Source organism: Chroicocephalus ridibundus, chromosome 7 (assembly GCF_963924245.1).
Source record: "Chroicocephalus ridibundus chromosome 7, bChrRid1.1, whole genome shotgun sequence".
Taxonomy (NCBI): domain Eukaryota; kingdom Metazoa; phylum Chordata; class Aves; order Charadriiformes; family Laridae; genus Chroicocephalus; species Chroicocephalus ridibundus.
Genome location: NC_086290.1, coordinates 12,727,269 through 12,741,863, shown reverse-complemented (window position 1 = coordinate 12,741,863; position 14,595 = coordinate 12,727,269). Strand labels below are relative to the sequence as shown.

General features: G+C 44.4%; 1 protein-coding gene across 1 annotated transcript in view; it reads left to right on the top strand.

Moving 5' to 3' along the window:
• The first annotated feature begins 2,873 nt into the window (after positions 1-2,873).
• PDIA5 (protein disulfide isomerase family A member 5) overlaps positions 2,874-14,595 on the top strand; it is a 103,129-nt gene continuing 91,407 nt past the window's right edge. The window contains exon 1 of the mRNA XM_063341875.1: positions 2,874-3,006. Coding sequence (XP_063197945.1) covers positions 2,938-3,006 — 69 coding nt within the window. The 5' untranslated portion in view covers positions 2,874-2,937. The remainder of the gene's footprint in view (positions 3,007-14,595) is intronic.

Sequence of the window (14,595 nt, the reverse complement as noted above, 5' to 3'; positions counted from 1 at the left end):
CTTTCTTGCTTCTCAGTGGTGAATTAATGAATGTTTTCACAGTGTTTTGTGGTGCCATATACAAATATTACATTTACAGAAAAGCAAGCAGCATATGATATTAATGCCAAAGAGATACAGGGTAAAACTTAGGATGCTGGATAGCAGTGCACTCAGATACAACTGTAATGACTTCATTAGTAATGCACGACTGGATTGATTAAGTAGTTGCCACTGTGTAAAGCCTTGTCTAGAGCTGATACTTGATATATTTTTTTGACCTGAGACAGATGCTCAATGATCTTGTCTCTTAAGTTTTGGCAATGCCTGTCATGTCGATACAAATTATTGAGCTGAACTGAAAGAAAGAAGCTGTAGTTGCCACATGGATACCCTTTTTATATTGTTCTGTATATAAGAATTGCAGCTTCCCAAACTGGGTTTTTTATATAACCTCTCAGAAGCACAGTTTGAAATAGCTTGTCTTCTTTTTTTTTCTTTCTTCCTTCTTTTCTTCCTTCCTCTTGCCATCATGATAAAAATGTACAAAACAACCACGTCCCAGGATTTTATCCTTTCCTACCACAATGGCAGCACATCCCATATGGTGATGACACAGCACAGAAATTCCACCACATTGAAGTTACTTTTGCATTGCCTGATACTGGTAACTGTGATGTGATATGTCAGAAGATATAACAGTTTTCTACACAAAAGAGTCACAGGAGGATTCAAACAGTCTTTGAGGACCTGGATATCCGACTGAGATTAGAGGTCTGGATGAGTCAGGGCAGTTGTGTGCAGAAGCCTTTCAGCTCTAGGCTGAGGATCTGAAGGTGATCAGGATCTGGAAGAGGTTACCTTTTCCTGGAGGTTTTGATAGCTTATTTCAAATGTGTTTCAACTGGGGATCTGGAGCCTTTTGCTAGCAGGCTGATTATTAGAGATTGGGAAGCTGGCCCCAGTGCTGGTGGTGACTAGTACAGTGCAGCCCTTCATCCATCCATCTGTCCGTCCGTCCGTCCATCCATCCATCTCAGGGCAGTCAGTAAGGACTGCAGGTGAGAAGTGGCACTGCGGGTGAGAAGTGGCAGTGCAGATAACATATACTTTAGGGGTACAGATATTTGACGCAAAGGATGTTTTGTTTGGGGTCCTTCCACTGTAGAGTGAAAAGATTCCTACCTTTTCCTCCCTTCTCTAAGTCCCTCTCCAGCCATGTGTCCTTCCTCATCCCAAACTCGTCTGATGGCTCTCATTTTTGAGTGCCAATTTCCCATTTTAAGGCAGGCTAACTGAGGCCGCCTGCAAATGGGAAGCGAGGCATAGCACTGTGAAATGATTTGCTAAAGGTTACCCAGCTGTGACTGAGAAAAGTGTGCTCTGCTTCTGCCGCAAAAGATGCCACAAAAGTGTAAATGTTAATAGTAATAACTTTCTCTACGTGTGTTTCTGCTTTGCAAAATTACATCTCCACCAGGGGACTTGTTAATGTCAACGGCATTCAGTTTTCATGATCACCGCTTGAAGTGATCAGTCAGCTGTATGGATCTACAAATTGCTCCCTTGCAGCCAGCCTCTTAGTGTAATGCTCAGGCGACAGTCAGCTGTAAGGATCAGACTCAAAAAGATGCCTTTGATTTTCCTTTGATGTTTCTGAGCCAAGGAAGAATTTCACACGGCCACTGGGCGGTAGGTGAAGATCCCTTCTGTTTGTGGGAAGCCAATTATAACGCGGCTGACCCGCTTTGACCTTAAGATTACTGGCAGAACATTTGGGATGTCCTTGCGAGGCAGAGCTGGCTCACTGCATGTCCCTAACCAAGGGTACAGACCGATTTGTTCGTCTGGATGCAGCAATCATTCAAATAGCGTGATTATAATGGAGGCTGCACAAATTGATCACGGTCAGGCTCAGTGTATTTATTTGCTTGCACTTTGGCATCATTGCCAACACGTGAAGATAAAGCAGGGTTCTCCTTTAGGATTTAATGATAACAAGTGGGAACAACTTACAAGGAGAATAGGGCCTAGTTTCTAAGCTTCTCTTCCGGTTGACTCTCTCTCCCCTTTCCTTTTTTTTTTGGTTCCCTTATTCACCTTTTGCCCCACGTCTAAGAATCAGAATCATCTAGGTTGGAAGGGGCCTTTCAGATCATCGAGTCCAACCATCAACCTAACACTGACAAAACCATCACTAAACCATGCCCCTCAGCACCACGTCTACACATCTTTTAAATAGGTCCAGGGATGGAAATTCTACCACTTCCCTGGGCCGCCTGTTCCAATGCTTGATAACCCTGTTGGTGTAGAAATTTTTCCTAATATCCAATGTGAGCCTCCCTGGCACAACTTGAAGCCTGTCGCCTGTTATTCGACAGAAGAGACCAACCCCACCTTGCTCCTTTCAGGCAGTTGCAGAGAGGGATAAGGTCTCCCCTCAGCCTCCTTTTCTCCAGGCTGAACAACCCCAGCTCCCTCAGTGAGGACCCTCAGTCCTCACAAGACTTGTCCTGCAGACCCCTCTAGACCAGTAGAAGCTTATAAAGACTCTGACAAAAAAGCATCAAGAAGGAGGTTATTTGCCAGAAGTCTCCCTAGAGTGAGGTACACACTGGGAGAGAAGTGAACACACAAAAAACTAATTCTAGAGGGAAGGCCAGTGGGACATCAGAGAAGAAGAGCTGGAACTTTTCCCTTTTTATCCTCTGTTGAAACAAACTGGACGGAGATTGCCTTTTTAATTGTGATTGCTGGCAGTGCTTTGGGTGGGTTTTTCGGTTGCCATGTGCCGGATCGCTGTGGGAGCCGCACACGCCCTCGGGACGGAGGCGCGGGGCGGACTACAAGCCCCGTCATGCCGCTGGGCGGGCGGGCGGTAGCGGCTGGGGCGCGCCTGCGCCGCCAGACGTGGCAGCAGCCCGCAGCGGCGGCGGCGGGTCCGGCTCGGCGGCGGCGATGGTTGTGCCGGGGCAGGGCGCGGGGGCTGCGCGGCGCCGCGGGCGGCTGCTGCTGCTGGGCCTGGCGGTGAGTGGCGGCGGCCGCGCCCCGGGGCGGCAGGCGGGCGGGCGGGCGGGCGCGGGGTGTCCCCCCTTTCCCCGGGCCGGGGTGCGGCGCTCGGCGCGGCCGGCGGAGTTGGGGGAAAGTTGGGAGTGGGACGGGCCCCTCGGGCTGGGCGCGGCGGCTGCCCCCGCCGCCCCGGGCGGGCTGGGCTCGGCACGGCACGGCCCGGCGTGGCTGGGCTCCGGCAGCTCTCCTCCCGGGTGTTTGCCCAGCCCGTGCGCTGCTTTCCTGCTTCCCTCCCTCCCTCCTCTCAAAAACCCACCCCGGCGTGCCGCGGCGTCTCCCCGAGCGGCTGCGGGCTGCAGCCCCCGTCCGGTACCGGCCCCGGGGGCTCGGAGCGGCGGGCGCTTCGTTCGTTCCTAAGTTTGGTGTGACAATCGGTGCCGCGGCGGCACAGGCTTTCCCTCGGCGGTGGCTCTGCCAAAGCCAAGCTGCCTCGCTCGGCTTTGTGCACCTGTGCGCAGCCGGTGCCTCCCGTGGGGCAGCCGGTGCCTCCCGTGGGGCAGCCGGTGCCTCCCGTGGGGCAGCCGGTGCCTCCCGTGGGGCAGCCGGTGCCTCCCGTGGGGCAGCCGTGCCGGCCCTGCCTCTGCGCCCCTCGGATGTGGCGCTCTCTATCTCGGTGCATTCCGGAGGACCTGGGTATGTTTCATTGCAATTACACTAAATAGAGCACTCCTTACCTCAGGGAGGCTCCTACTTACAGAAATATTTTAAAGTCTGATTTTTCTTTTCTTATCCACAGAATTTAGCATAAATAGCTCAAAAGACTGGCGAAGGTATGCTTTAAAGCATTCCTTTATTTACTTTATTGGCATGAACTACAGTTCTTCCTTCTGCCTGGACAAATAGGGTTAATAATTAATGAAAAATTACATTAATTTTTTTACGCACGCGTCATCTGAAATGTATTTGGAAATGTATGACCTAGGAGTGCTCATCTAATTCATACAAATCAAGTGTGGAATTGCTAATTGCCCTGTGCTTGTTCTGTACTAATATTAGAATTGTCATTGTGGGATAGAAAGCATCGGCCATGTGTGATGTAGCCTTTTGCCCCGGGCAGGGGCAGGGCTGTCAGCTCTTTCAGGAGGAGGGAAAAGAAATGCTGTGCATTGTGCACAGTGTTTGTTTTATTCTAAGCTTGGTCTAGAAGCACAGACCTCTGCTATCTGCAATTTATTTATTGATTTCAAGTGAAACTGAAGTCAGGCTGAACTCTTTCTAAAATGTTGAAGAGGTCTTAGTGTGGCTTTTTTTCCCATGTGGCTCATCCTTAATATGCACACTACTTCTCTTAATGATACTTGCGGCAGTGTATTCCTCGGATTAAGTATATGCTGAGGACCAAGTGGAGTTACAAGTGGACTGAATTTTCTCTTCATTTAAAATAACTGAACACGTGGAGTTATTTGTGGTATCTCCTTCTATATCCACTGTGACTGTCAGATCTTATCTTACCGTAACATTCATTTCAAGTTAATGTAAGTATTTTGCTGTGATTTCTTTTTGTAGATGAAAAGATCATATTTTTTTCCGGCTTTCTTCACGTGAATCTCTTTTTTTCTAACTATTCTAGTTGTCCTTCTTTGGACCTTTTGTATTGCAGAGCTGGTGTCTTTGAGATGAGCAGAGTGGGCCTGCCGTTGTCAGTGAAATTATATGAAGCCATTATAATTTATCCACATTATTCTCTCTTCCCCTTCTTAATTTGCCCCAGCATTTTATTTGCTCTGTGATGCTGCATGCTGAGCAGATGTCTTCATGGAGCTGTTGATTCAGCTAATTCTTTCCCCTTTGCTGTGTACAAGTAGTTTAAATTATTTCTTCCAATTTGCATTATCTTGCACTTGAAGGTGCGATTTTTCATCTTGAAATATGTAACTCGCTGTATGCCAGGATTAAAAAACTAGCCTACAGCTGTGACATTGCAAAACCTGCTTTTAAATTTTTCTTGAGTCAATGTTTGCAAAGTCAGTGAGGCTGTTAAATCGGCAGGTTCTCAGCGTGTAAAGTTAAAGCAAAGGTAATGCCAGCTGTTTAATAGGACAGAGGTTAATGAGAACATTGTCTTTCCTTCCAGACCATCCTTTTTTATGTTCCCAAACGTGATTTTTTTTTAATTTTTTTTTCCCCCTGGAAGTGCTGAGTGCTTGCAATGCCCCTGGGACAGCAGCTAGAGTCGTGCGTGTAATAGCACTCCTGAAAAATAGGACTAATTTTTAAAGTACGACCCAAAATTGGAGATGGCTTCCGAGAATTGAAATCCTTATCTCTGTAAGACTTCCTGCATTCGTAAAAGGAAAACTACAAAACTGGATGAAGAAAACACTTCACTGTCTTCTAATGGAAGATGTTAAGTTGTTATCTTCTGCATCACTGTGAATATGTGACACACACGTGAGGAAGATACTGCAATGATCTCCGCCTGCTGTAAAGTTTTATTTCTTGAATGAGTCGTAGAGTCATGGGGAAGTTGTGGTTTAACTTTAGAGATAATTCCCTATTTGGTATGTCAAGTGGTTGACTATATTTCACACTCGAATGACTGAATTGACTATTAAAGGCATTGGGAAGGAGTTTCACACCAAGGTGGATTTGCATTTCCTCTGGTGTATCGGGTACTGTCCTTTGCCTAGCAGAGGCCAGCCTCTGCTTCTACCAGGATTACGCATCTGGGATCCGTTTGCTTTGCAAACACTGGTGAATGTTATCTCAAGCAAACGTGGCAAAGATCAGTTTGTCTTCTGAGTGTTGGCTTAATGACAGAGAAACTGAGTCAAGAGAGTCTGAACGCGTTGGGAAGCAGGCGTCTTGACCTGATGCCATTCAAACCCGGTGCCTTCAAAGAAAGGCTTCAAAGGAACATTTCAGGCTTCCAGCTCCTCAAGTCCCAGTAACATCATGGAAGTGCACTGGTGAGCACTGACATGGGCTTGTGAATCCAGGTCTGCGGGGAGGACTTGGATGTGGCTCACTCTTTGTGTTGCAGGTAGCCCTGCAGCGTGGCAGCAGTTTGCCTCTGGTGAGTTTGCAGGCAGGGTGTGAGCACTGCTTCTCCTCTGCAGCGCTCGGATGCTGTTTCTCGAGGTGGCATTTGGGCTTGAATTCAGGAGTGCCTCTTCCCTTCCAGTTAATGTTTGTACTACGGGAGCTGCTTTGGGAAGTGTTTTGCTGCAGTCAGAGGGAGGGTATTGCAGAGGCAAATCCTCTACTTGCTGTCTCCCCTGCCCAATTCCTACGTCATTTCTGTTCCCTCTTCAAAGCATGGATTTGTAAAACTTGTGACATGGGCTACATTCTGTGTCCTCACATGCCCTTCCCAAATCAAACCTTGGCTTTCAGGACTGGTTTTATTACTCAACTCTGTACCTTATGGAGTGATGTTTTGAATACTTTGGCTTTGGTGCCAGAGCTCCTGTTTACTTCAGAGGACCAGGGTTGTTGCCATAAGTGTGGTGTGGTCATCACAAGTGGTGTTTTTGCCCAGTGGTGTGTTCACAATGTTGTGAGCAATTGGTGGTGTAAGAGGTGTTTATTCTGTTGTTGACCATTTCTTTTACTTCTTGGTGGTGCAGTTCCTTGAGTTCCTTCATTTCGGTAAAATAGACGTAATGAGACTTACCTGTCTTCAGAGTTGTGTTTGGAGGCCCATGAATGAAAAAACTCAATGCAATTGGAACCAGAATCACCTTAATCACCAGCATTGCCTTAAATTTCTTGAGGTGGACAGGGTTTACTTTGGAAGTTAGTTATGTTTTACCTTTACCTTGCCACTATTTCAAGCTTGTGAATGGCAAAAAATTGTGATAGCAAAGCAGGTCTTAAGTTTTGGCACTTGCTAGCTGAGAGTAGTTGGTAGTGTTGGTGTGGGGCACTGTGATTTTTTGTGCTTGCAGAACACAGATAACAAAGGTAGTCTCATTTGTGGCTGCCTTGATGATACCTTGTCTGTTGTCTTTTTGAGTTTATGGTCATATAGCATATTTGCTGGGTGACTGCAAACAGACTCTTCCTCTCCCCCTTCTCAGTTTTCAGGAGATGGCACATCATGAGTGTGTGGTTGTGTGCTGCTGTAGGATCAGCTGGTGCTGGTGTGCTCCGATGCTGCCTCCCTTTTGCCTCTTGCAGATTGCTTTTCTGTATGAATCTTACTCCAACTATTTAAATTAAGCTTCGTCTCTTATCACCTGGCAGAAAAATGTGAGGATTAATTAGTTAATATTTGTGCAATGCTTTGAAGATAACAAGTGCCATATAAAGCGCTAAGGATTTTCAGGTGTCACTTTTTGCCCTCTCTTCTTTGTAAGTCCCATTAATAGTGGTTTTGTCTTCTTTTTATAGCATCCCCTTCGTGCTTCTTGAGTAGGTGATACTTCTTTAAACTTCTTCAAAACGCAATTTTTAGTGGGGGATTGTGTGGCATATGCTTTGCTCATGCCCTTAGCTTCTGATGTCATCCAAATGTGCTCGTTCAGAAGTGATATCTGAAACATTATTTCATCAACAGCTTGTTTAATATATATTGCACCAATGCCTGACTTGGGAGAGCAAGCTTCACATTCATAGTGAGGAGAAAGTTCTTTGTCAGCATTAGTAATTGACCCTATTACAGTCAGTTGTTAATTAGTAAATAGTTGCACAGGTTTTCCTTCACTAAGCATTTGAAAACCATACAATTAATTGGCTACACAGAGCCCTTAAGAGCAACCTTTAGTATAGACTATTATGCCTGTAGCTTATGTTCCTTAAAACCCAGTGTTTAAGAACAATATGAACAGTAGAGTCTAGTCAAATCTTGACGTCTCCATGGTATTTTTTGCTATCTTCTATATTTGGAAAGTGAACATAGCAAGCACCACATTAAGGAGAATGCCTTATTTCTAGCATTCTTCAGCCCAAGTTAAAGAATACCAAGACACTGTGTGTCAGGATTTTAATTTGCTTTCCTTCATGAACAGAAGAAGATATGACACTTGCCTCTTGCAGATATGACCCACCATGATAAAATGTCATCAGTGCTTGGGTTTTTTATTCCTTGAATGGCTTGAGGTGAGAGTTAATTGATCTGGATTATACACAGCGTAGGAATGCGTTCTTCCACAGAACTCATGGGAAATGAACAAAAGAAGTGTCCAATGGGAGTGTCTGCAACAGTAAGTCAGGCAAAAACATGGTTTTCTAATGCTGTTGGTCACTGCTCCCCACTGAGCCCGTAGATGGCTTTTTGGATCTGTCGCAGGTAACGCGCTGTAGCCCCTGAGCTGGGGGTCCTCAGCAGGTTGCTGTTTGTGGTTGTGTTGTGATCCCGGGAGGATTGCAGGGGCTATGTCAGTTGTGACCCCTGAAGTCTGAGACCCAACTGCTACCCTGTCTCTTCCCCTGCCTCATTGAAATAATGAAGTCTGAGGAGGCTTCCTTGAGGCACCTTTGGGTAACAGAGATAACCCGTTTCCCCTCCTGTGATTTGATTAAAACGTTTCTACAGCTATTTTGGATATTAATCGTGAATGAAAACAGGGGACTGTCCTACTTATCACTATCCATCTTGGAAGGCATTTGTTACAAATGGCTCAGTGATCAAAGCAGCACAACCCTGAATGTAAATAGCAGCAGAGGGAGGGCTTGTGAGTGAAAAGCAAGCAATTATTGCACAAGGTCAAGAGTGGTTTGTATGATGAACAAGGAAGATAAAACATCTGCAGTCAAACTGTGATTCTTGTAAACAAGGGGGCTTTGGATTTGAACATCTTGTATTTTTAAGCGAGAACAAATGGGGGGAAGGGAGCAAGAGATCTGCTTCTCTCTTGTGCTTGCCCAGAGATGACTTAGACCTGGTATTTTCCATACGTGCATGCTGCCTGCACCCTAAGACCTGGCCGTGCCACCAGCTGATCTGCAGCTTTACAAACCTCCATCACTGCAGAACAGAGATGTTCTTTCAAGTCTGCCTTATGAAGTTGAGTGTGCGCTCCGCCACAGGGTTCATTCTGGGAACTGGGTAGGAAAGGGAGGATGAGATGTGGTCTTTTTCTTGGGATTTCTTGCCTGTTGCCTCCCTCCTGCTCCCCATTTTAATGGGGCAGAGGAGACCCTTGTTTAGGATCTGAAGAAGTTCCCTCCTAAAGAAATTAATTATGAAATTAAATTCAGTCATCTCCATTGCTGCTTGGAATTTTGAGGCAGGTTTGCTCTTCAGCTGGATTCCCATAAAATGCCTTGTCAGACGCAATCTGTTTCATATGTGCAGGGTCGCTCATTGATCATATTTACAGTGGGTTGAATGCTGTTGTCCCAAAATGAGGATGACATCAGTGGGCGGTTAAGCTAAGACAGAAATCAAAGTCAATGTCTTGCTGAAAAATGGGCTTTTGAAATTGTGGTTGAGTGTAAGATTGCGTCCTGCCAAGCGGCAGTTGTGCTGGAATCAGCCTTGTTAGTGTCAGCCCCAGCTATTCTTGATGAATAGTGTGCAAATTGTCTGCCTAATTATACATGTGTTAGTGTGCACATAAAAATTGTATGTTGACGTATGGACAAAGGCACCTAAGCACTATTTTCAGCTGCCTATCCATTTATATCTTTTAATGCATAATTTCTGTCCAGGGAAATATGTTTTTTTCATGCTCTTGAGCAGGAAATAGTTTTTTGGGTTTTTTTGTCCAGTGTGCAATGCTACTCCTCTGATAGTGCCTCCTTGTTTAATTTTGATTTGTATTTTCTTGTTTTTAAAACCATATGTTTTCATTGCCCTCGATTTTAAATAAAGAAATAAAAAATTATTCTCCAGACATGCTCATTATCCTTAGCAAAAGACTGTGCTGTCACGAAGCTTTTGTGGGGAGCAACTCATAAATTGAACTGGGTTCTGTGGGAACAGCAGTTAAGCATTTATCATATTTAATTTGAATAATAAATGTAAAATATGAAAATACATTTTTGTGGCTGCTTGAAAGATATTCCCTTTTTTCGTTCTGAAATGAGATTCAGAGAAGAGTGAAAACTTGAGAAGTAAACTCTGCTTTCTCAGATCCTTGATGATTTTAGAGAAAATGCGGCCTGAGGGATGACCACATTTTTCAATAGTGTCAGTCCTGGAAGTATAATTAGCAAATAGTTATTTGCCTGTAACTCTCTTTGCCTCTGGGTTTCTGAAGGCTCAGATGTTTCTTGGGTCCCAATTCTAAGGGAGTGGAGTTGTGAAGTGCTTCGCTGCTCTGTAACACTTGCATATCTTCGGCAGCTCTGCAAGGAATTGCTGAAGAGTGGGGAAAAAATGGAAAATTAAACCTTTTTGACTGATCAGACTTCTTCCTTGCAAGATTATATATTTAAATACATACTTTGATTTGAAGAGCAGAGGCAGCGCTAGAGCACGTGTGTTTTTGTACCTTGTACTCAAATAGCAGTGTCTCTCAGCAGTTTTGAGTTGACTGTCTTGAGGGTTTGGGTTCACTTATGTTTTACTTGAGAATCCTTCATGCATCTTAGATCAGACACTACAGTCACATGACTGATGTGCGACCTGCGCCATAAAAAATTCTGTGAAAATAAATTCAGATCTTGAGCGGGGGAAAAATCTGCAGACTAGAAGTGCTACCAGACTTGCATTTCATAGTCTGCCGCGTGTAGCCTGCCTTTCACTGAAGGTCTCCACCAAAGTTTCCTGCATCCGAGGACACCAGGTGACTGTTGTGTTGGTCCCAGCTCACCGAGCCAGCCGTGGATGAGGACCCGTTGTGCTAAGCACTGTGCAAACACAGCATGAAATAAAATAGACTTTCCCTCAATTTTATTGCAAGTTCTTGTCAGCATAACTGTCACAGGGCAGGGGTGGCACAGATACTGCATGTGTTGGTCCTAATTGCCTTTAACGGGTACCAAGGTAGGCAGCTTCTTGAGAAAAACGTTCGGAGTGTTTCTTAGCTTTTCAGCGGTGGTTGTGAATAGATTTTAAAGCTTTAGGATGCTCAAGTGACAAGAGAGTTTAGCTTGTTTCTTATTTATAGAGTTCCATATGTGTGAATGTAGCACTTCCTGAAGCATATGAAAAGAGGCTTCCTGCCTAGGAGGGACTGTCACCTTTCTTGACCTCTTCTTTTTTTAATATGAGCTCATCTCCTCTTCTGCCCTGGATTTAAACAAGAAGCAGTGTGCTTGATCGGGCAGCGCCTGCCTGATGAGCTCTCCTGCAAAGATTTCGGCAAAATGTCTGGAGTAAATCTACCTGAGTCATATCTCACAATTGAAGTCATATCGCACAGTACATGCAAATGAGCCTTGTCTTTGCTGCCGCTTTGCCTGTGGGCTGTGCAGGAATATGAGCCTGGTTTTCCGTGAAGAAGAGGAGTGTGTAACTGCTTCCATAGGATTCTCTTTTCCCATCCTCTTAATTTCACACTCTTGCCAGAACTAGTGGCTGTAGCTGCCCTGGTGGGGCTGTAGCTGCTGGTATGGTCATCTCATCACAGTGTTGGCTCTGGAGCAGGGCAAAGTGGCCCCGTGGCTGGGACTGGGTTTGGGTAAAAATGTCTGCTGCACGTTGCTTACCTTCAGGCAGGGGTTCTTCAGGAGTTTTGACAAAAAGCCAGCCTCTCATTCATTCCTGGGTAGGGTCTTCATTAATTTCAGCAGGAGAAAGCTGAAGGCTATGGAACTACTTAATTCTTACCAGTTTGCAAACACCATGTAGTGCAAATGCTTCTTGGGAGATGGAGAATTTTTGAGCTCAGCCGATAACCTCCCAGTATTGCTGCGGCTGCCTTAGATGTGCAGGCAGGGTGTTTCTCTCCAACTCAATGCCTTCAGCTTGGACCTTTTGGGTTTTATAAGCAGGAAAGGCTGCAACATTAATCTTAATTAAAGGGAGATGATGATTTATTCGGCAGGGCCGATTGGTGCGCTTGCGTGCGCAATGCCTTTCCCAGTGGGTTTTGGTGTAAACCATAGGATCAGAGAGAGCTGCTGTAGTAAAACAGCAGGAAATCCGAGTAATGTGTATTGATTTGATACCTGGGGAGGAATTGGGCAAAGTAGCAGTTGCTGTATGCAATGCGACGTGCCTCTCCTTCCAAGTGCCTGCTGTTCCACCAGCGCAGCGAGTTTTCTGTTAGTGGCAACACCGACAAGGCAGTAGTTAAAGCTGTCACTGTTTCCAGAATCCAATTTTTCAAGAGGTTTATAGCTCTGCCATTATAAGGGGTGGGTGTGGGGGGGGGTGGGTGTGTGTGTGTAAAAAAAAAAAAATAAAAAAAAAAAAAAATAAAAAAAAAAAATTCACTGAAATTGGCTAAACAGCCTTTGCATCTGGAAAAGACATGACATACATGTACTTCTCAGCGATTGGTAAAACTGTACAGATGCTTTAAACAAAGTTCATAATACCATTTGGTGTCACGTTGAAAGTGGTCTTTGTGGCTTTAGTCCAATTATTTCTTTTTGGCAGTGAGTTCATAGACTAGAATATCCTTAATTGAGTCCAGTTTTTTTTAAACCAAAGAAGCAACCTGTAGTTTCACCTTTTTGCTCTGTGTTCAGCCGTAGTTTCAGTAAAGTTTAATTTTAGTCTTCTGTAACTCGAGGCATAAATAAAACTTCAAGACACTTGGATAGTTACACAAAATTGAGGTGAAGGAAAAAGGTTGGTTTGTTTTGTTTTTTTTTTTAAATACTTAGGATTAAAGAGATCTGCTCATAAGTCAGTGTTAGATTAATCCCTCCTGTACAGCCTCTGATTGCGATGAGTTTTGAGCAGGAATTTGCATGTCTGTGTCACCTCACTTAGCACAACTATATTTGTCTACTTTGATTGGCAACACCATGTATTTATCTCAGAAAATACAGAAATGATTCACATACATCAGCCTGAAGTAGGAAGGCTGAGCTCTGGACATCTGGATTTAGAAGAATGTGAGTCTGTTGGTTGAATTAAAGCACCAAGGACATTTATGCTGAAGGTAGGGGCTGACTTGCAAACGTGCTTTTTCGTTTCTCACAGTTAGACCATCTGGTCAGCAGGGCTCAGTGGTGGGAATCCTGCCTGCGGAGTGGGATAACTTGTTTGCTCTAAGCCTGTGCAGCCTGTCGTGCTTTTATATTTTACGTTATATAGGTGTATCTTCTAGTAACTTTAAATTCCTGAACATGTCCTGGGGTTGTTTTGAGGATGACCCCCGTTTTGGCTCGGCTTCTTTCCTCTACCTCATGCGTCCCAAAGCTCCCTCCCCCCTTTCCATGTAAAAACTTCTGGCACTTACAAAGTATGTTTCGTAGGTGCAGGTTTTGTTTCTGTGCCTCAGTGACGTGGTGTTTGCAAATAGCTAAATTTGTAATGAAGCGTAGTGCCTGGGGCTGCGTGTTCTGACTTTGATTGGCTTGGTGCCTTGTTTTGAATGCTGCAATCTGTAATACATGGGATGCAAGAAGAACAGCCTCTTACTACTTCACATCCATCCTGGACGCATTTTCCAGCCCAGTTGGAGTGAGACATGATCAAAATTAGTTCTGTAATTAAGAAAATGTTGAACCTCTTGTGTATGTTAGGCAAATGAGCTAAAGCTTTTAGCCAAGCAATTAAGTGTTAAGGTTTTACTGTAAGGTGAATGTAAACTAGATAATTTCTCTAGTTAAGCTTCCCATAATCATTCCATTAGTATGAATTCAGTACAGTGCAGAAGGGAGGCAGCATAGCCTGATGGTTAAGATTATTATTATTATTATTGAAGATTATCGCAGTAAAAATGAGCGGTAGAGACCCCAGCTGAGGTTATGGTCATATTTTGATAGGAGTTTTACTTTATGGTAGGATAAAATAAAGGCTCTGCTCTGAAGCAGTTGTGATTTAAATAGACCAAAAGACGCAACAAAAAAATAATTTATTTGCATAGATACAGAACTGAGGTGCAGAGAGATAAAATGCCATGCCTTCCATGTGGCCAGTGGAAGCCAAGCTTGATCTTGTGGCAAAGGCACTGGTGTGTGTGTGTGCGGTACAGTACGGCCAGTGGGAAACATAAGCCCCGTTCCGCTTTGGAAGGGCGGGTGGGAGAAGGTTGTGGTTAGTGCTGTAATGCAGATGCTGGATTACTTGCAAATTCTGTTTTCGTTTCCTTGGTTTACTCTGTGTTAGTGTGGGTTAGTTATTTTAACTTCATGGCTCTCACTGTCTTCTTTGGGATATCAAAGTACTCAATTAAGTTTGCAGCGTATTCTGTGATCTAGTGACAAGAGTGCTCTCGAAGTGGTAATTTGTTGCTTCTCTTGTTACAGCATGTTAAATTTACATAAGAATTTTTATCTGATTATCTGACTAGGGAACAAACTTTTAAAGGGGGTGGCTTCTTAACTAAACCCATATTTCTTGATGTGCTTATCTCATCTTTCCACTTAAGGATGCTTGCTGGGAGTTGTATTGGTCCAGTTTCAATAAGGCATGCGTATGGCTTTTTTTTTTTTTTTGGCTTTTGCTGATCAAATCGATATGATAGTTTATTTAAGGCAGCGTGTCTCAAGATTATGGAAAAAGGTCAAGGCAATTTCAAAAGCAGTTTGTCTTTG